This window comes from Neoarius graeffei, chromosome 24 (assembly GCF_027579695.1).
Source record: "Neoarius graeffei isolate fNeoGra1 chromosome 24, fNeoGra1.pri, whole genome shotgun sequence".
In the NCBI taxonomy this organism is placed as follows: domain Eukaryota; kingdom Metazoa; phylum Chordata; class Actinopteri; order Siluriformes; family Ariidae; genus Neoarius; species Neoarius graeffei.
In genome coordinates, this window is record NC_083592.1 from 48870351 (window position 1) to 48893823 (window position 23473).

At 40.8% G+C, this 23473-nt stretch overlaps 1 protein-coding gene across 1 annotated transcript in view; it reads right to left on the minus strand.

Annotated features, from left to right (window-relative positions):
* The window catches only part of sec14l8 (SEC14-like lipid binding 8), a 63953-nt gene extending 48686 nt beyond the window's left edge, over window positions 1–15267 (minus strand). Inside the window, exons 1-2 of the mRNA XM_060907415.1 lie at window positions 15130–15267; window positions 10927–11002 (exon numbers count right to left, since the gene is read on the minus strand). Of these exons, the coding sequence (XP_060763398.1) occupies window positions 10927–11002; window positions 15130–15183 (130 nt within the window). The 5' untranslated portion in view covers window positions 15184–15267. The remainder of the gene's footprint in view (window positions 1–10926; window positions 11003–15129) is intronic.
* Between the last annotated feature and the right edge of the window lie 8206 nt (window positions 15268–23473).

Below are 23473 nucleotides of genomic sequence, written 5' to 3' on the forward strand. Positions count from 1 at the left end.
CAGGCTCCAGCTTGCCTGCGACCCTGTAGAGGGATAAAGCGGCTAGAGATAATGAGATGAGATGAGATAATCACCTGTGTGTTTACACTAAAACAATTATCCACCTCAGGTTCAGTGAATATCGGTGAATAATAACCTCGACTTCATCTTGATTATTACTGAAATAATATTGACTGGCGTTGAGTGGTATATCAGATATATTCCATTCAGCTAGCATGATATTGTACGAGTCGAAGACAAGTCGCTGAATGGAATATATCTGATATACCACAAAAAAGCCATTATTACTACTATTATAATTATTATAATACATACACATTCCGGGCAGCATGGTGGTGTAGTGGTTAGCGCTGTCGCCTCACAGCAAGAAGGTCCGGGTTTGAGCCCTGTGGCCGGCGAGGGCCTTTCTGTGCGGAGTTTGCATGTTCTCCCCGTGTCCGCGTGGGTTTCCTCCGGGTGCTCCGGTTTCCCCCACAGTCCAAAGACATGCAGGTTAGGTTAACTGGTGGCTCTAAATTGACCGTAGGTGTGAATGTGAGTGTGAATGGTTGTCTGTGTCTATGTGTCAGCCCTGTGATGACCTGGCGACTTGTCCAGGGTGTACCCCGCCTTTCGCCCGTAGTCAGCTGGGATAGGCTCCAGCTCGCCTGCGACCCTGTAGAACAGGATAAAGCGGCTACAGATAATGAGATGAGAGACATACACATTCCTTTTGGTGTTCAATGCACCTTTCTCTTTAAAAATTCTCTCAAAATCTTCCGTATTTAACGAAACAAACCTGGCAGCCATGTTTGTTTACAAATTCTCACAGCCGCTCGCTAGCGCCGAAGTTTGACATCTCCGACGTGTGATGTCATGTTGTCTTGACAACCATGCAATATCGCAAACCATATTCAACACTCATTCTCTATTGGGTAGAGTGACATAATACATGTAGGATAAGCGATATGCTGACAATATTGCATGCTATCAAACCAAATGAATGAAACCCGCTAGAAGGGAATAGAATGTTTTTATTCCATTGAAAAAGTGTCCTGTATGTATAATAATTCCCGATATTCACTTCACCTTCAGCGAATAATTGTTAAGTAGGAAATACAATAACAGTAATAATATTTAACCCTAGTAAAAGTCTTCAAAAGGCAGAAGGAAGTGATTGCATTTGATTTGTGCATGCAATTCAGCAGATTAATCTCATTAATGACACTCACCTGCACCTGACTGTCTTACGTTCATGGACACTGAAGTGTTTAATACTCATAAAGGGGATTAGACATTACAGCTGACTGCAACGGATCTGAAATCTGCCACATAGATTATCTCAGACTAGTCCCTCCATATGGTAGGAGTGTGAAAGTCCATTTTTAGGAATGATATGCTTTTTTGTTTTTAATGCATATCTTGATTTTTAGTTTATGATACAAAAAAATTAGTCGTGAATTAGAGTAGAAGTCAAACAGGATGATCTCGAAACTTTAACTGTTTTAAATGTCTAAAGCAATACCCGCTCTCGAACTTATCATATCATACTCCATGGTATGTCAACACGGTTTATATACACTGGTTTTATCTTATCTTCCTTAAAGCGGTGAAGCAACCCTTGAGTTACAACACTGGCATTGTCAGTCACGTGTGAGGGTGTTAATATCGGGCATTCACAACAAGGGGGTAAAAAAAAAATATATATATATATATATGGGCAGCACGGTGGTGTAGTGGTTAGCGCTGTCGCCTCACAGCAAGAAGGTCCAGGTTCAAGCCCCATGGCCGACGAAAACCTTTCTGTGCGGAGTTTGCATGTTCTCCCCGTGTCCGCGTGGGTTTCCTCCGGGTGCTCCAGTTTCCCCCACAGTCCAAAGACATGCAGGTTAGGTTAACTGGTGACTCTAAATTGACCGTAGGTGTGAATGTGAGTGTGAATGGTTGTCTGTGTCTATTGGCCCTTTTCCACTACCCTTTTTCAGCTCACTTCAGCTCGCTTCAGCTCACTTCAGCCCGACACGGCTCGCGTTTCGACTACCAAAAAACAGCACGACTCGGCTCGCTTCAGCCCTGCTTAGCCCCTAAAACTCGCACGGTTTTGGAGTGGGGCTGAAGCGAGCCAAAGCGAGCCGAGTGAGGCTGGGGGCGTGAGCAGACACTCCCCTGTGCATTGATTGGTGAGGAGGAGTGTCCTCACATGCCCACACACGCCCCGCGAGCACGCTGGGATCTGTAAACACCGTAAACCCGGAAGAAGAAGAATTACGAATTACGAGAATTTCTGAAGCCTTATGCGCCTCGCCTCATCTATACGCTCTTGCCAGTATCTGTTGGCGTTGTCGGTGACAACAAGCCACAGCACCAAGACCAGCAACACTAACGACTCCATGTTTATTGTTTACTATCCGGGTCGTGAGACTACCGCTTAAAAGATCACTGATGTCACTGTTTGCGCTGCTTAACGACATCACGTAACGTCCACCCACTTTCGCTAACTCCACCCAATGTGTCCACCCACTTCCAGCCAGCACGGTTCAGCACGGTTGTAGTCGAAATGCAACTCCAACAGCCCCACTCAGCTCGACTCAGCACGGCACGGCTCAGCCCGACTCAGCCGCGTTTGTAGTGGAAAAGCGGCATATGTGTCAGCCCTGTGATGACCTGGCGACTTGTCCAGGGTGTACCCCATCTTTCGCCCGTAGTCAGCTGGGATAGGCTCCAGCTTGCCTGCGACCCTGTAGAACAGGATAAAGCGGCTAGAGATAATGAGATGAGATGAGATATATATATATATTCTCTTGAAATATGATGGGATCATGCAGGCAAAATCTGCTTTTCAACCACAAGAAATATCAGTTTAAAATGTGCAATGTAGAGTTTTTAGAATGTAAGAAGACATGATGGACCATGCTGTTCGAGAAAAATAATCAACGATTATCAACAACGGTTGATGTGATGTGACCCAGCACAAAGCGGGAATTACTGTTATCGTCCCAGAGTTGATTATTTTCCTGTAACAGCATGTTCCAAAATGGTTTATTCATCTTATACTTGAGCAATTTCTCAAAATTACAACTTTTTCATTTATTAATAAATGACACCTCATGCTTTTTCTCTGTTTATAGTTCCATTAATGTGATGGAATATCCACAAAACCAATTATCACAACAGTTATAAACGGATGTTCTTTCATTGGCCTCTATTTCTTCCTTTCTCTTAAAGTTAATAAGGCCAAAACAAATGGAGCTTTTTACTGGGACACTGAAAAATCACAAAGCGCAGACTCTTCCTTTCAAAAGCTACAGCCTGAAATTTGACTGATACAAAGCACTGACACTGGAGACTCTTTCTAAAAATGCTAAATAAGCAGCTCCTTATTGAAAACTCCATCGTATTAATAATTATAAATTGTCATTTGTCTAAAAAAACCCCAAAAACACCAGCATATTTTATAGTTGCTTATTATTAGGCTTAGATTAGGTGATGTTCCCAACATATGATGATAGCATATTAGAACAAGACCGTCAATGACGGCGTCGCTCACTCCGGCCCCGTCTAGTCCAGAAGGAACGATCTAAAATGGGCCACCTTGCACAATAAATGTTGCAAGCTATATACACTATATACAAGCTATGTATAGAAGCGATATACACCCTAGGAATACTGATGTATTTGCCAGAAAGAATCCAAAACGGCAAGGAATTGACCGAGAAGAAGTGATTTTTGTTGAACTGCTCATTAAGGCTTAATTAGTCCATAACTTCATTAATAATTGTAATTAAGCAAATCTGGGTAGAAGTTCTATGCACCCTAGGCACCCCTACCTTCATGCCAGAAAGAATAAAAATCGGTGAAGAATTGAAGGAGAAGAAGCGATTTGTGTGGAAACTGCTCGTTAGGGATTGATTAATTACTCCATATCTTCATTATTAATTGCAATTATGCAAATCTGGGTGGAAGCTACAGTACAGTATATGCACCCCAGGCAGAACTACCTTCCTGCCAAAAAGATTAAAAATCAGTGAAGAACTGAGAGAGAAGAAGCGATTTTCATGAAATGTGGACAACACCAGACGAACGACGGACAACACATGATGGCATAAGCTCATCGCCTGTCAGCTGGATGAGCTAACGAGTGCATTAATATAAACCTGTGGTTTGGATTACAGCCGAGATAATGGTCAGAGCTGCTGTTATAGAAAATTAATTAATTTAATTAACACCCTCTGACCAATCTGGTTTGTGAGCAGCGCTGTAGGATAAATAGAGGATATTACACGGCTGCGCGAAGATATGAAATTTATCTTCAAGTGGGGAAAATATATCAAGAGTGAGCTTCGATTTGTAATGTTCTTTATATTACATGGACACATCCACAAAAAAAATACCAAAGTTAATCAAAAGAATTTTAATTTTGAACCAGTTCGCCATTTTGACGTCGCGCATCTAGTCAGTGGGAAAATACTGGAAGTGACGTCATCGGAGTGAAATATCGTGAATTGTTATACATACAGGACACTTTTTCGATGGAATAAAAACACGTGTTCTGTTCCCTTCTAGCGGGTTTCATTCATTTGGTTTGATAGCATGTAATATTGTTAACATATCGCTTATCCTACGTGTATTACGTCACTCTACCCGATGGAGAATGAGCGTTGAATATGGTTTACAATATTGCATGGTTGTCAAGACAACATGATGTCACACATCAGAGATGTAAAACTTCCGAACTAGCGAGCGACTGTGACAATTTGTAAACAAACATGGCCGCCAGGTTTGCTTCGTTAAATACGGAAGATTTTGAGAGAATTTTTAAAGTGAAAGATCCGTTGAACACCCATAAGGAGTGTGTATGTATAATAATAATAATAATAATAATAATAATATTGGCTGGCTTTTTCTCATGGTATATCAGATATATTCCATTCAGCTACTCGTCTTCAACTCATTCAATATCATGCTAGCTGAATGGAATATATCCGATATGCCACAAAAAAAAGGCAGCCAATATTATTTAAATACAGCGCCCTCCACAATTATTGGCACCCCTGGTTAAGACGTGTTAAAAGCCTTAAAATAAATTCAATTTTTATTGCTGAAGCATAATCTCACACTGAAAATTGTAGAAAAATGTAACCCTTAACTCGAGTGAATTTAAAAAAAAATAAAAAATCCCTGACTAAGAAATAATTATTTTTCATAAAATCACCTGTTCCACAATTATTGGCACCCATAACAATTCCTAGAAAATAAATGGAATTGAAGCATTTCTGTCATTTCTACTGTAGTTTATAAAGTTGATCAGAGTATCTAGGAACCTTTAATTAGTAATTCATCACATCCTGTTTCCCTGGGGTATAAATATGATGTGACACAGAGGCCTATTTCTCTTATCCACTTTTCAACATGGGAAAGACAAGAGAACACACCATTCAAGTAAGGCAGATGTGTGTCGACCTTCATAAGTCAGGCAGTGGCTACAAGAAAATAGCCGCTCGCCTTCACCTGCCCATATCTACAGTCAGAGGAATCATCAAGAAGTTTTAAACAACTGGAACAGTGGCAAACAAGCCTGGATGAGGATGCAAGTTTATCTTGCCACCACGCACAGTGAGGAGGATGGTAAGAGAAGTAAAGAGTTCTCCAAAGCTCACTGTTAGAGAATTGCATCAAAGAGTAGCATCTTGGGGTCACAAAGTCTCCATAACAACCATCAGGCGCTATCTACATGCCAACAAGCTGTTTGGGAGGCATGCATGGAAAAAGCCTTTTCTCACTTACAAGCATAAACGTAAACATCTGGAGTTCGCTAAGCGGTACTGGGACTTCAACTGGAACTGTGTGCTTTGGTCAGATGAGACCAAGATAGAGCTTTTTGGCAACAAACACCCTAATACATCACAAAAGATGAGTATGTGGAAAAGCACTTCATGCCCACTGTGAAGTATGGGGGAGGATCGGTGATGCTGTGAGCCTGTTTCTCTTCCAAAGGCCCCGGGAACCTTGTTAGGGTGCAGGGCATCATGAACTCTTTGAAATACTAGGACGTTTTAAATCAAAATCTGATGGCCTCTACCCGAAAGCTGAAGATGGGTTGTCGCTGGGTCTTTCAGCAAGATAACGACCCTAAACATGTGGCCAAATCTACACAAAAATGGTTCACCAGGCACAAAATCAAGCTCCTCCCATGGCCATCTCAGTCCCCAGACCTCAACCCAATTGAAAACCTGTGGGGTGAGCTGAAGAGGAGAGTGCATACGAGAGGACCCAGGACTCTGGGCGATTTACAGAGATTGTGCAAAGAGGAATGGTCGAATATTCCTCTCTCTGTATTCTCCCATCTTGTGAAATGTTATAGGAGAAGATTAAGCGCTGTCTTGTTGGCAAAAGGGAGTTGTACAAAGTATTAACATCAGGGGTGCCAATAATTGTGGCACACATGATTTCATGAAAAAGAATGATTTCTTAATGTGGGATTTTTTTCCCACTGAATAAATGCACTTGAATTAAAGGTTGGATTTTTCTCTTTTTTTGCACTGTTGTCCTATATTATTTAAAAAAAAATAATTTATTAGAAGCCTAAGAACATATCTTAACAAGGGGTGCCAATAATTGTGGAGGGCAGTGTATGTCACTCAGTTCCGTGATGTATTTCAGATGAAAAATACAACGTTTTCAACAGTGGCGGCTCCTGAATTTTTTTTTCAGGGGGGGCAATTTTCCCCGTTATGTCTACACGGACCATAAATGTCCACAGGACTGAAGTAAATTGACCTACGTAGCAAGTCAACTGTTCTACAGAATGTTCTGTAAATTGATTTTGTACTTCAAACTCCATGACCAGCAAGAATTTTACAGGCTGTGCAACTTAAGGACAAACAGGAAAGTGCACTTACTGTAACAAAACAGTGTAAATAGTTGGCTAACATAACAATAGCAGTTGAATAAATAGATGAGTGGATCTTTAGATCTTGCAATTACTGGTATTTACCAAGGATATTACCAAAGTGCTAACTCTCAGAGCAAAGTGTGGCAAATATAAAAATGCACCTTGAAAACATCAAAAGTGAACGGATTCTGTGACTGTGTGTGTGTGTGTGTGTGTGTGTGTGTGTGTGTGTGTGTGTGTGTGAGAGAGTCACGAAATCAACCAAACCCAGAAAAACACCACGGTGACTGGAGCCCAGTTTCGTCTTTGCCTCGTAGAGCTAACTCGAACACTCCACAAAATTTCATGCATTGGATGAGCCGGTTTAATATGTGCCTGTTCTTGCTCGCCTCATCGTTGTGGCGGTGAACTGCTAGCCTGTAGCCCTCATCCAGCTGTGTAGCGATGTTCACGCTCCCAAAAGCCGGAAATTTCAGGCAGCTGCCCATGTGAATCTTTGATGACTCATGTTTTTTTATTTTCTCCGACAAATGATGCGTGTCCGAAACTCCAGTGACCGTCCAAGCAGCGTTGTCCGTGGAGCCACCTCCAGGGTGGAAAAGTAAGCAGGGGGAGCAGAAAACCGCTGAGGCGTCCTCGCAGCCAGCTCGCCAGGATTTGCGCTGGGACCATGTTGAAGTAAAACCTCGAGTATATGATTGCCCCCCTTGTCGAAATTTGTTTTATGTTTAGATTTGGTCAAGGGGGTCCAGCTTGTTTTGTTGCCAATTTAGCTCGATTTGATCGCTGACTAAATGGAACTTCTTTTAAAGACCGCACTGAATTGCTTTCCGCATCCATCTGACCTCAGAAACTGAGCGGATCGAACGCAACTTTGCCACGCTTCGCAGTGACGTAAGCACGTTAGGGCAAGCCCCCCCCCGGAACCCATAGAGATTGCATTGAAGTGTCAGTCAGGAGAAAAAAAATATATTAACATGGGACTCTATCAGTGAACTCTTGGGCGATTTTCAGCGTGACTGAAATCGCCCCAAAAGGGGCGGTACTCTAGAAGCAAGGCCACCCTGATTGGACAATGATACCCAGAGACAGATCAAAACGGCCTCGAGCAGCGCTGGTGAAAGTTTATTTTAAAAAAAGAAAAAAAATTTTTTTTTAGTTTTGGCAGTGCGTCGCCCAATCGCCCTTATGCACCAGCCGCCCTTGGTTTTCAACATGAAAATATAAACTTCATATCTTCGAGCCAGCGTGTGATATTCTTTGTATTATATCGACACATTCACAAACAAAAAGTACCCAAATTTATCAAAACAATTAATTGATTTCTTCACATGTGACATACAGAGATTTATGGGTTTGGTTCTCCATGTCCGGGATGGAGCTCGCATGAAAAGTATGAGTGGCGTATTTCCCAGTAAAACACTCGTGTCCATATTATATTACCTCTTAATCACAGCGGGTCCACTCTCCAAGCAGCATAACCATTTGTACACCAACATTATCTGATAAATGTAACAGCACACACCCCGTGTAAATGGTTCATTGTGTATAATAACAGTAAATGAACAGTGATAATGATAACCATATCACTTGTTAGTCCATTGCTCTCTGGTAGTGCTGAACTCTACGACATAATCAGTGCCTTTTAGGGCCAGTGACTCTGAACACAGACATTCCTTATCACAAAGCCGAGTGCTCTTCACTAAGCTTCAGCAAACACAGCTTTAAAAAGTTCACTCAAATCAGACCAAACCTTCAGCTGATTGACAAAGTTACAGTACATCCTGAAGTAGTTCTCGCATTTCAACCATGTTTGGAGCTACTGTGCCTGAGACTGAAACATCTGAAGGTGTCTGGTATTGCCAAACTGGTCATACAGTGGATATAAAAAGTCTACACACCCTGTTAAAATGACCAGTTTTTCTGATGTAATAAAATGAGACCACAATAAATCATTTCAAAACTTTTCCCACCTTTAATGTGACCTATAACCTGTACAATTCAATTGAAAAACAAGCAAACCTGTTGGGGGAAAAACATAAAAAATAAAAAACGTACAATAAGCTGGTTGCGGGGCGGCACGGTGGTGTAGTGGTTAGCGCTGTCGCCTCACAGCAAGAAGGTCCGGGTTCGAGCCCCGTGGCCGGCGAGGGCCTTTCTGTGTGGAGTTTGCATGTTCTCCCCATGTCCGCGTGGGTTTCCTCCGGGTGCTCCGGTTTCCCCCACAGTCCAAAGACATGCAGGTTAGGTTAACTGGTGACTCTAAATTGAGCGTAGGTGTGAATGTGAGTGTGAATGGTTGTCTGTGTCTATGTGTCAGCCCTGTGATGACCTGGCGACTTGTCCAGGGTGTACCCCGCCTTTTGCCCGTAGTCAGCTGGGATAGGCTCCAGCTTGCCTGCGACCCTGTAGAAGGATAAAGCGGCTAGAGATAATGAGATGAGATGAGAAGCTGGTTGCATAAGTGTGCACACCCTTAAACTAATACTTTGTTGAAGCACCTTTGGATTTAATTACAGCATTCAGTCTTTCTGGGTTCACACCCGCCATCAGTTAAAATGACTCTGATTAACCCCAAATAAAGTTCAGACATTTACTCAGTTGCCTCCTCCAGCAAAAGCCAGGGTTCACAGAGAGCTTACAAAGCGTCAAAGGGATCTCATTGTTGAAAGGGATCAGTCAGGAGAAGGGGACAAAAACATTTCCACGGTATTATGGAGCACAGTGAAGACAGTCATCAAGAAGTGGAGAAAATGTGGGACAACAGTGACATTACCGAGAACTGGACGTCCCTCCAAAATTGATGAAAAGACAAGATGAAAACTGGTCAAGGAGGCTGCCAAGAGGCCTACAGCAACACTGAAGGAGCTGCAGGAATTTCTGGCAAGTACTGGTTGTGTACTACATGTGACAACAATCTCCAATATTCTCCATATGTCTGGACTATGAGGTAGGGTCAAAGAAAAACATCCAGGCCCGGCTAAATTTTGCAAAAAAAATATGTCAACTCTCCCAAAAGCATGTGGGAAAATGTGTTATGGTCTGATGAAACCAAGGTTGAACTTTTTGGCCACAATTCCAAAAGGTATGTTTGGCACAAAAACAACACTGCGCATCACCAAAAGAACACCATACCCACGGTGAAGCCTGGTGGTGGCAGCATCATGATTTGGGGTTGTTTTTCTTCAGCTGGAACAGGGGCTTTAGTCAAGGTGGAGGGAATTATGAACCGTTCTAAATACCAGTCAATTTTGGCCCAAAACCTTCAGGTGTCGACTAGAAAGCTGAAGATGAAGAGGAATTTCATCTTTCAGCATGACAATGACCCAAAAAAAGTTTTGGAATGGCCCAGCCAGAGCCCAGACCTAAATCCAATTGAAAATCTGTAGGGTGACCTGAAGAGAGCTGTGCACAAGAGATGCCCTCGCAATCTGACAGATCTGGAGCGCTTTTGCAACAAAGAGTGGGCAAATATTGCCAAGTCTAGAATCAAAAGGTGCTTCAACAAAATATTAGTTTAAGGGTGTGCACACTTATGCAACCAGCTTATTGTACGTTTTTTATTTTTTATGTTTTTCCCCAGAACAGATTTGTTTGTGTTTCAGGTGAATTGTACAGGTTATAGGTCACATTAAAGGTGGGAAAAGTTTTGAAATTAATTATCGTGGTCTCATTTTAACAGGGTGTGTAGACTTTTTACTGTATATCCACTGCATGTAATTATTACTGTTCTGATCACCATACAGGACAGTTCTTCAACCATCACTGACTGTACAGACATGCTGCATTTTTTTTTTTTTACAGGACTAATCAGATTATAGCTGACATTAATCTCACTCATTGTCCATGCTGCTGCGTCAGGACTGAACAATAGATCCTTTTCACTTGCTCCTAGCTCTAACTGCATGAGTGAACACGTGAGAAAGAGGATTTCGTTCTATTATGAAGTAAAACTCTGTTTTGTAATGTCACTGCTGCTGCTGCAGGTTAATAAAGACTCTCCCATATCACGGTGCTGTGCCATGGATTTATCAACAGATTTGTGTTGTTCTCACCTCGAAGCCAGCGCAGTAAGAAGTGGTCGCTCTGAGACGGACACTGTGCCAGGACATCTTGGACTCTTTCCCGAAACTGTCCCGATTAAAAAGAGGAAACAAAAAATGAATTAATTTTGTGGAATTATATTAGGTTGCCAGACTGTCGGTGCAGTAATCTGCTCAATTATGCTCATTCAAGTCTAATTATATTTATATTTAACCCTCTATGGTACACATTATGATCGCAATGGGTAAAAAAAAATTTGTACTGTTGCCCGAAGGTAACGCCGTACCACAGAGGGTTAAATTATACTCATTCTAAATCCATACTGGTCCAGGAGGATCACAGAGAGAACAACAGCGCAATAACCTGTTCTAGATACAGTATGTTCTTTTATTTTCTCTAGAAGTGTACAACAACAACAATAACAACAACAACATAATAATAATAATAATAATAATAATAATAATAATAATAATGCTGGAGCCAAATATGGGACTTAATAATTTATTTAATATTTTGTGTAATATTAAAGTTAATTTAATAAACCTAATCAAAATATTCAGTAAATTGTTAAGTCACATATTTGGCTCCAACATTCTGGCCCCTAATTGTCCTGTAGGAACAAAGGACAATCACTTAATCAAATGTAAAAGAGACAATGTTTCTTTCTAGTCCCCCCCCCCCTTTTTTTTTTTTTTTTTAGAATTTTTAGAATTAATAAAGAAGAACAACAACAACTTGGAGTTACATTTGTGCCAAAAGCATAAAAATTACATGTGCATCCAGAATATTAAGCTTAATATCAATATGTTGAAGACAAATAATTAAACATTTAAAATTTTTCTCTAGGAGGCACGGTGGTGTAGTGGTTAGCACTGTTGGCTAAAAGCAAGAAGGTTCTGGGTTCGAGCCCCGTGGCCAGCGAGGGCTTTTCTGTGTGGAGTTTGCATGTTCTCCCCGTGTCCGCGTGGGTTTCCTCCGGGTGCTCCGGTTTCCCCCACAGTCCAAAGACATGCAGGTTAGGTTAACTGGTGACTCTAAATTGACCGTAGGTGTGAATGTGAGTGTGAATGGTTGTCTGTGTCTATGTGTCAGCCCTGTGATGACCTGGCGGCTTGTCCAGGGTGTACCCCGCCTTTCGCCCGTAGTCAGCTGGGATAGGCTCCAGCTTGCCCGCGACCCTGTAGAACAGGATAAAGCGGCTAGAGATAATGAGATGAGACTTCTACATTATCGAGTCAGTACAAAAACATTTTAGAGTCCAAACATTCGTTTTCCAGCACAAAATTACAGGGAAAAAAAAAATTGTATTTGAGCAGCATATTACATAAGAGAGCACTTTTCAGATTAAAAAAGAAAATATAATGAAGGCCGCTGGGATTTGGGGCAAAATGAAGAAGCGAGTGTGACGGTCAAAGTGTCCAGAAGAACTGTGGCTGGTTTTGGAAGATGCTCAGTAAAACCTACAGCTCATTTCCTTTCATGTAAAACTGCACTCACTGGACCTCAGACTACTATTTTTTTTAAAAGCAAAGGGTCGTTTCACACCAAATATTGACTTTGTTTCATTTATTATGGCTTACTGATTACTGTATTTTTTTATATGTTGAAACATTTCATTTAATTAATTTTAAGCCATTTTCGGTCTACAGCATTTCTTTACATGTGCCTAAGACTTTTGTACAGTACTGTATATCTCAGTTAATATTTTGGGCAATGACAATCTAATGTCAATATTGTGATAAATTAGATTGCAATATACTTGCAGTATACAAATTCTGTTTGAACCCTGCAAATTTGATGCTTTCAAATTGCAAAATTCCTCCTTTGCGTGTTAAATATATATATATATCCATCCATTATCTGTAACCGCTTATCCTGTTCTACAGGGTCGCAAGCAAGCTGGAGCCTATCCCAGCTGACTATGGCGAGTGGCAGGGTACACAAGTCGCCAGGTTATCGCAAGGCTGACACACATAGAGACAAACAACCATTCACACCTACGGTCAATTTAGCGCCACCAATTAGCCTAACCTGCATGTCTTTGGACTGTGGGGGAAACCGGAGCACCCAGAGGAAACCCACGCGGACACGGGGAGAACATGCAAACTCCGCACAGAAAGGCCCTCGCTGGCTGCTGGGCTCAAGCCCAGGATCTTCTTGCTCTGAGGCAACAGTGCTAACCACTACACCACCGTGCTTCCCCATTCTATATCATCTCATCTCATTATCTCTAGCTGCTTTATCCTGTCCTACAGGGTCGCAGGCGAGCTGGAGCCTATCCCAGCTGACTACGGGCAAAAGGCGGGGTACACCCTGGACAAGTCGCCAGGTCATCACAGGGCTGACACATAGACACAGACAACCATTCACACTCACATTCACACCTACGGTCAATTTAGAGTCACCAGTTAACCTAACCTGCATGTCTTTGGACTGTGGGGGAAACCGGAGCACCCGGAGGAAACCCATGCGGACACGGGGAGAACATACAAACTCCACACAGAAAGGCCACGGGGCTCGAACCCGGACCTTCTTGCTGTGAGGCGACAGCGCTAACCACTACACCACCTTGCCGCCCATATAAGAATCAGAAGCACTTTATTGCCAGGTATGTTACACACACGAGGAATTTGACTTCGGTTCGACTTAGCTTCTGATATATATATATATTTTTTTTACTAGCTGGGAGGTCCGTATGGTGAAATACCGTGACCGAGGTCTTGAAAGTACTGACCGAGGCCTCTGGGCCGAGGTCAATATTCAAGGCTGAGGTCACGGTATTTCACCATACGGACCGACCTTAAGCTGGTAAATAATATATATTTTTTTCTTTACCAAATTCTAACAGAAAACGAGAGCGCCCGAAAGGGAAAACCAAGGTGAGCCGCCATTTTGAATCCTCATTCACGGCTGTAATGCAAATGGCTTCCTCCTCGGTATTCAAGTGCACTTCCATGGCAGGAAAAAAAATACATTTTGCCGCCTACGTAGTCCCTGATTTATACAAAATTGAGTCATTCAGGATTCAGCTATGTTTTTGCTCGGCGTTAGCAAGTTACAGATTTTTAGCTTTTCTCCTGAAATGTTTTCTTTCATTTCTTCTTCCTCAGGGTAGTAAAACTCGCTTTCGCTGTGAAGACTGCCATTATCGCTGTCCATGATGTAAAATTAATGCTATTCTCCTGAGAAATGCGAAAATAAATGTTGACAAAAATTGCTACTATGTTTGTTTGTTTTTGTATTGAACGAACGAGTCGCCAGAGGTCCATAACCGGGGTCCGTACCATAGGATACAGACCCGCTCGCCAGCCAATCAGAGCGCAGGATTTGATGAAAACTACACTGCGAAAAAAAAAAAAATATATATATATATATATATATATATATATATATATATGTATATATATATATTTTTTTTTTTTTTTGTGGTCATTAAATAAATGCATCCTTGAATTGATTTTTTTAAACCTAACACTACTGTTAGCAAAAATATATCCAGTATCGTGATACATAATGTGTTGTAGAAATGTCTTCAAGTATTGCGACATGATATTTTTGTCACATCACTGATCGGATCCCACTTGTATCCTCTCTTTCCCCTTTGGATGGATAATGGTTCTAGGTTTCTCAAGCCCTTTCTTCTACACTTTCTGAAAATGGATGAATCTGCTGTTGGGTTCTTTTAAGAGGAACTTCAAGGCTATAAAAGGACATTTTTGTGTCAGTGTGAATGGGAGCAGTACTCAATCTGGCAACCCTGGTGCTGTGGCGTGATCTCTTGTGTAAGTCGGTGGTGACATTCTGGAGAAAAATAAACAGTATAGGAGAGGAGAAAAAGCGGAAATGCATCATATGATAAATATCTGAGACATCTACAGCTGACATGAGGATCTAAAGCTCATACATCTTTAATAAAGGCTCTGATCATCTACACACAGAGAGCAGCGGTTCCTGAGCACTTCCACCTTTGTTCTTCTGAAGAATCAAAGCCTTTATGCCTGAGATCATGTCCTTCACAAATGCGTTGAATATTTCTGGATATTTGGTGCTACAGGGAAATGAACTTGATGGCAGATAAACAAGCTGTAGATGCGACATGCAGGCTCCTGGGTTCCCCCAGATGATGGTGTGGCAGAAGCGCTCCACGTTTCCGGGAAGAAAAAAAACACATTAATGGAAAACCAAAACCATGAAGCAGGAGTGAAAACACTCACCTGTGCCAAAGCCTCGGCCTGTTTCGGGCTCAGATCTCCAACCCTGCCGCTCATCTCCTCTCAACACCCTCTGCACACCAGGCCGAAATGAACAGGCTGTGAGATGGTGACACACACACACACAGTGAGCCGTTTCCTCTTCCCTCCCAGCAGCAGCAGCAGAGCGGAGCAGCGACCGCACGGTATACCGTGACTGAGTGAATCACGATATTACTGCGCCGATATTACATACCGATATCACATCAAGGTTTAAAAGAAAATTTCTGGTGTTTTTTTCCTTTTTAACCTGATCCTTATTTGGGCTTTAAAGTGCACATCACGGGTAAATTCAGGAGCAAGATCAAGGCAAGGCAAGGCAAGTTTATTTATATAGCGCATTTCATACACAGTGGCAGTTCAATGTGCTTTACAGAGGTAAAAGCAAAACAGTAAACAATAGAAAATAAAATTACATAAAATAAAGGGTGAAGAAGAGAGAAAAAATAATAAGAATTAAACAATAGTAGAAATAAAATAAAATGCAGTAAAAGTTCAGTAAAAAACAGCAGAATAAAATAGAATAAAAGTTAAGTAAAATTTAAAACATGTAAAGATGACGATATTTATCAGTTAGCAGAAAGCATCTGAGAACAGCTTGGTCTTTAGTCTAGATTTGAAGCTGCCAACAGCAGGAGCATTTTCGATGTCCTCTGGGAGTTGGTTCCATAGCTGTACTGCATAGTAGCTAAAAGCTGCTTCACCACACTTTGTTTTAACAACAGGTTTTACCAGTAAATTTTGCTGCTGCGATCTGGTAGATCTGATTGGGTTAGGCCGCTGCAACATATCAGAGATCAATGTAATTCTCCTATTTTATATTCAACTTCGGTCAAATATCTGTAACATTCTGCATTCTCTGCAATTTTTTTTTACCTTGCGCAATACCAGGAAAATTCAGTTGAAATCGAGCCATTTCAGAATCAGAATTACTGTATTAATCCCCGGAGGGAAATTCAAATTTGCAACCAAGCTCCCGAATCAAAGAAGTAGTAAACATGTCTAAAAATAGAAGAATAAATAAAAATAAAACAAATTTAAATAACTTAAGTAAAAGCAAAATGAAGTGATTTTATATACAATGATTCCTATATACATATACTGCACCTGAGTTAAGGATACATGGTAAGAAGTGTACCGCAGTGGCATTGTACAGCTTGACAGCAACAGGTAGGAATGATTTCCTGTGTCTCTCAGTTGTGCAGCGTGGAAGAATCAGCCGTTTACTGAATGTGCTCCTGTGGCTGATCAGCACCTCATGTAGAGGGTGGGAATTGGTCCGTCTCTGAAAAAATTTGGCATTTGGATTTCCCGGGAAACATTGATTTTCGTGACGTCATCTGCGGGACGCCTCCCTCTGAATCCTACGTCAGCGCTGGTTTGTTTATGAGAAAACGACCTGCTGGTTTTCTGCAAATTTCTTCAACGTTATTGCATAATTATTAAAATGGTTAACAGATGTATCGTGGGAAGGTGTAGCAACACCAATCATGATGGGATTAGTACTCATCGTTTTCCAAAAGACCGGACAATGAGAGAGAAATGGGAGCGCTTGGTCTACACAGGCTGTGCACTGAAACCGTGCAAAGGTCGCGCAGCCTGCTGGCGCTTCCGCAGCTAACGTCATAAATCTGGCTCCAGACTCCCTTGGGATTTTTGCAGACGCATTTTGTTATTTTATTTTTTTCTGCTGGAGACAGATGGCCTTGTGCAAAATTACCCTTCTGGATGAGTGTGTAAAGGGACATACTTTCATATAAAAAAACACAAACTTGGTCCAGAATATGCACTTTAAAATAAGGCTCAGGTTAAAAAGAAAAAAAATAATCCCAGAATTTTCCTTTAAAGCTCAACAAAACCCAAAAAAATAAACTGATAATGATAAGTGCCCTGATGTGTCCCCTCCCCCCGTACACATCCATCCATCCATCCATCATCTGTAGCCGCTTATCCTGTCCTACAGGGTTGCAGGCAAGCTGGAGCCTATCCCAGCTGACTACGGGCGAAAGGCGGGGTACACCCTGGACAAGTCGCCAGGTCATCACAGGGCTGACACATAGACACAGACAACCATTCACACTCACATTCACACCTACGCTCAATTTAGAGTCACCAGTTAACCTAACCTGCATGTCTTTGGACTGTGGGGGAAACCGGAGCACCCAGAGGAAACCCACGTGGACACGGGGAGAACATGCAAACTCCACACAGAAAGGCCCTCGCCGGCCGCTGGGCTTGAACCCAGGACCTTGTTGCTGTGAGGCGACAGTGCTAACCACTACACCACCGTGCCGCCCCCGTACACATTTAAATTAAAAACAAAACTTTATAACAATTTATCCATTTTAAAAGTTACAATATTGTTTAAAAAAAAAAGGCTTCACTGGCTGGGCGTGGCCATTTGTACTGAAACTGGATATACGCTTGTGATGTAGCTTTCCCAAAAGTACCTTCACAACACAGAGCATAACGTCAAATAAAGGCTTCTAATCATTATAAATAAATAAATAATAATAGGTGGCACGGTGGTGTAGTAGTTAGCACTGTCGCCTCACAGCAAGAAGGTCCTGGGTTCAAGCCCAGGGCCTCCCTGTGTCTATGTGGGTTTCCTCCGGGTGCTCCGGTTTCCCCCACAGTCCAAAGACATGCAGGTTAGGTTAACTGGTGACTCTAAATTGAGCGTAGGTGTGAATGTGAGTGTGAATGGTTGTCTGTGTCTATGTGTCAGCCCTGTGATGACCTGGCGACTTGCTACTTCAGCTACTGTACAGCTACTGTAGATTACACATACACAGTACTGACACGGATACTAGTAAACAATGTTTGTTGTCATAACATGATTCTTTCCATCCAAAAAGATTGCTCCTCTCAATGAACAAAAACAAACAAGAGCGTGTCACGGAAAAATACAAGGAAATTTTACATTTTTGGAAAAACAACCCCGCTGCGAGGAGCTGGCGATGGAGCGTTTATAGGCAGCAGAACAGCCTCCTGGCTGGGTGTGGGTTCATTGCTTCAAGGATCAGGCTTATTTTTACAGCCAAACGCTTGACTCTCAGGCATCTTTATGGTTGTTTATAAGAACTTAGAAGTGATGTATCCCCTAGATCTCAGCCTCGGGAAGCCATGTGGTGAGTAAGTGATGTCAGAATCTCGGATTCTCTTGTATAATTTGTACTCAGAGAGTAAGATGGCAATGCCCAGGGACATTTTATTTTAAAAGAAAAAAAAAAAACAATCTGTACATACAGGCACAAATATAAACAAATGAATAATCAAACATGTCTTGTATGGATATTATCGGTCAGTCTAAAGGAGCTTATTTTGGGGAGTTTTGTTTAGCTTTAAGTCCTTTGCAGAATAGTCCAAATTTTCATACGAAATATTCGCACAAAATCATGCAAGTCATCAAACAGAGTTCTTATTAACCTTTGCACACCGAGAACAAAATTCAGTATGATAAAAAATATATTCAAATCTGACTTGTTTGTTTGGTGTGAAAATTTGTATGGGAAAATGATTACCTCTCCAGTCAAATGAGGGTTCCAGTGATGTCACACAAGAGAACGACAAACAGAAAAAGTTGGCAAAATGTGTGAGCAGCTCGTTAATCTTGTCTCCCAGCATTTTGTGTCTTATCTTCAACTCTTGAACGAGATTATATAACTCTCCCTGTCATCATTACCTCCATTCTAACAATGGCTGTACCCAAAAACTAACTTTCTTGGGAACGTGTCCATTATTATTATTATTATGTCTTCAGTGGGCGGCACGGTGGTGTAGTGGTTAGCGCTGTCGCCTCACAGCAAGAAGGTCCGGGTTCGAGCCCCGTGGCCGGCGAGGGCCTTTCTGTGCGGAGTTTGCATGTTCTCCCCGTGTCCGCGTGGGTTTCCTCCGGGTGCTCCGGTTTCCCCCACAGTCCAAAGACATGCAGGTTAGGTTAGAGCAGGATAAAGCGGCTAGAGATGATGAGATGAGATGAGATGTCTTCAGCACTAATATACAACTCCATTAGTCACGCTGGACACTACTGCCAGTCGTGGTACGAAACCAGTGTGAAGCGAACTCAAAATAGAACTTACAATATTGTTAAAAATTAGCATTGGGCTCAGTGTGTGACAAATGTGAAGATAAATGTTTTTTACATCACAATTTCATGTTTCATCTGGTGTATACAGGCCTTTAATAATAGCAGTACATTTGATTTTATTCAGGGTTTTGAAAATGCATGATCAAATTATTTAAAATATACAAAAACAAATGTAACTCAATTCAAATCATACGCAACCAGTGTATGTCATATAATGCACTGGAAGCATCCAGACCAAGCTAAGCGTTTCTAATATGGGGTTCTTTGATGAATAATAAAACATGTAGAGCGGCGGCTACAATTATCGACACCTGAATGATCTTCTGGCCGTTGCAAAAGTAGAAAAGACTTTCAGTACATACATTGTGCATGAATAATTACTCAAACTTCCACTGGGAAAAAAACTACTTGATTCCCAATTACTTAGTGTATCAGATCATGTGACACTGTTCCACAATTATCAACACCTTTGTCTACAGTTATCGACACCTTTCCACAATTAGACACCTTTGTCCAGTTATCGACACCGTTCCACAATTAGACACCTTTGTCCACAGTTAGTTATCGACATCCAGATGATTATTTATTTTAAAAATTATAATCGGTATGGGGTATTAAATTAACAAAACATAGTTTTGATTTAAAATTTGTTTTACATAACTTATATTTAAATGAGGAAGTAATTCTGTTTGTAAACAAATGAACTGATAATGTTGAACCTGTGTCAGAAAATTTTTTTTGTTCCACTTTCTACGTATTTTTGTAGATCACATTTTGTTCATCATTCGTTGTTGTTTGTATTAATTTCTAGTTTTGTAGTTTACCAATAAATATCAACAGGCAGTTGGCATTGTAACCACATGAAAATCCCGGTCAAAGGTCGCATGTTATTCCTCGAACTAAAATATAAAGTGTCTACTGATATTGTAATATGTGGTAGATATTTACAACAAACTGCAAAATATATATATTTTTTCTGAATGGAATAGAAAAATCAATATTTCAAGCATGTAATTTTTTTTATAAGCTTGGAATTTAATTCTGGTCTAATTCTATTTATTGCAATAGGATCCCAAATACTCTATAAATCATTCCATTCTGTTATGAATTATTATAAAATCACAGCACTTTTATATAAAAAAAAAGTAGCTCATCTCCTTCAACAATGTTATACAGAGCTCGATCCATAACAGTTGTAAATGTCAATTCCACAGGGTGTCGATAATGGTGGACACTGGTACAAGTGATCACTATTATCGACACCTCACGTGACTTCTCAAACACGCGATACAAAATGGTGACTGTCAAATGAAAGAGTAAGAAACAAAGTAGATTTTGACAAGGAGATCATGAAATATTGGTGAATTTGATCAGTAAAAACGTGTCCACGATCTTTCCATTATGCTTAACTGCGATGATAACGTCCGGGTTTTCCTCAAATTGCTGATCGTGCTAAAAAAAAAATTCTGTCTCAGGTAACGAGCTGCATCATCAGACGACAAGATCAAAGGGCAAGGGGGTGGGGTCTTCCTGTTGATTAATTAACCAATAATAACTGTTGTAACTGAAACTCACCTTTGTAAAATTGTTTATTGGTATAAATCTGAAAAGGTGTCGATAATTATGGACTGTCGATAATTGTAGCCGCTGCTCCAGTAAGCATGAGCCAACAAATAAAAAGTAACTGGTCAAATTAAGTCTACTGTAGGCCAGACTTTTATATTTACACAAGTGTCTGAATAACACATCATATAAAAAGTACAGTAGTACTTGACCACAAACTGACTTCCTCTTCAAATGTTTTGGTTAAATTGATATTTACAGGATTTCATACTTACCCCAAATACAGTCCAGCTACATTAATTATATCCAGTGACTTACTTTTATACTTTTGCATTGTAGATAACGTGCTACAGGAACCAACAAACAACAAACCTCTCTTTGAACACACTAACTGATCGCTGTAATGTTGTGAGAGCAGCCATCTTGGACAAATAGAAGCCATTTTCCCCTCAATGCAATCCCAAGGTTCGAAGAATCAGTATCAAGTTTATCGCCAAGTACGTTCTCACATACAAGGAATTTGCTTTGGTGCTTGAACAGTTAAGCTAGAAGAATTTAGCAAAGACAAACGTAACTACATACATAGAATAAGAAATAGAAGAACCTGAAATATACAAATTTGAATAGTGGACATATTTAACAGTTATGTGCATGAGTTCTTGGAGTCCAAGCTGTACATTATGTCCCTAAATGTGCAAAAATAGGTCACATGATGATGATGAAGATGGAGAAGCGATATGATGAGTGCGTGAAGTGAAGCAGCTGATAACACAGTTCTGCTTTGACCTTTAACTGTGTAAATATTTTACATCATCAATTATTTAAAAGATATTTCATTTCATAGCTTCTATTACTGTATGTCTGTAACAAGAATATGAAAATATAGAAGCCATTTTGGATGAGCATACTTATCAATTACCATTTTTTTTTTGCTATATTAGTTGTAAAACTGCAAGGAAAAAAAAAAAGAGTAAATATTTTTACTTCATTCACTCATCTTTCCTAATCACTTTATCCTGATCCAGTGGCCTATTCTGAGAAGACTGGGCATACAGGATGGGCATACAGGATACACACAGGATGGGATGCCAGTTCACTGCAGAAGAAGCAACATCAGATACTAAACATGTCTTGGCTAATCTTTCAATGAATGAATAAATAAATAAGTAAATAAATAGCACCCAAAAAAAAAAAATTATTCCACAATAAATATTTATAACAAATCTATATTATTATTATTATTATTATTATTATTATCTTACAGTGGCTTTTTAAATAGACTAAGAAAGAAAGCTTGGACAAGAAAAACTTGTACAAAACGGTGACCTTGATGAAAAAATAGCAAAATTACATTCCTGAGAAAAAACCCCATGACAATATTAACCCTGTGTCCGAAATCGCTCACTCGTTCGCTACTCCCTACATAGGGAACTACTATATAGAGGACTATATAGTGAGCTCATTGGTAAAATGAAAAGAGGGAAGGAAAAAAAAAACAACGCTTTCGGACACTACTTCGTCGCACTGGTATTTACGTCATTACCGTCGCACAATTAAAACGTGCCAGATCACCCGGCTGGTGGCATAGACATATAAACATAGACGCCGCATTCTGCGTAGAATCATACGTCATCCTCGCCGCCATATTGGATGTGGCAAAGTGGAGATTCTTCAACCGTCTCTGGTATAGCGTCGAGACAGTAGCTGAGAATAAAGATGCCTCATTCATGTGCTGCGTTTAACTGTACCAACAGGTTTACCGTCCAAACAAGCTCACCTTTCACAGGTGAGACTGGAAAAATACTTTTCATTGTATTTGGTCATTATAACGTAATTTTACGAACAGATTTTTCTGACTTTGTGGCTAATATGAAGGATTTTGACAGAACAGGTCAGACAGTCAGGATCAGAGAGGGAGCTGTTCCTTCAGTCTTCAGTTTCCCAGCTCATCTCCACCGGGTAGGTGTAGAGTTATAAGCAGTGAGAATTAGATAATACAGGGCCACACTATGATGAACGTTTTTGAACGTATGATGAATGTTTTTAACCTTTCTGAATGTGAAGGAATCAGTGATGTATTTTGTTTTGGTATGACGTTAGAACCTGGCCGAACTCAGTTTGGCGGTCATTCAGCTCATTTTATTCAACGAGAGTAGGTCTGTGTGGTGACTCAATAAATAAAACAGGAATTTTTTTTTTAATTTTCATTCACTATTTCCAGTTTTTCCACTATTTCCATCATTTATCATATTCAGTCTTGTAGGTTGGTTATTGAGGTATTTCACCTGACGTCACAGGGTCACGTGACGCCCCAGTGTCCGCCATTTTGAAGGTCAAGCTAGCTAATGTCAACAACATAGTAGCTAGTATGTTACTGTAGCAATGTTTACATTCAGTCATTTGGATGACTGTTAAAACCTTTCAGTCTCAAGTTTTTCCTTTACTGTATTTACTAGTTTACTGTAATTATGATCCGGCAGCTATTTACACCGGATCCAGTGTAAATAGCTGCCGGAGCGCGCTCCGGCTTGCTCCCCCTCAAATTAAGCAGCGCGCTCCGGCTTGCTACACTGGATCCGGTGTAAATAACTGCCGGATCATAATTGCAGTAAACTAGTAAATACAGTAAAGGAAAAACTTGAGACTGAAAGGTTT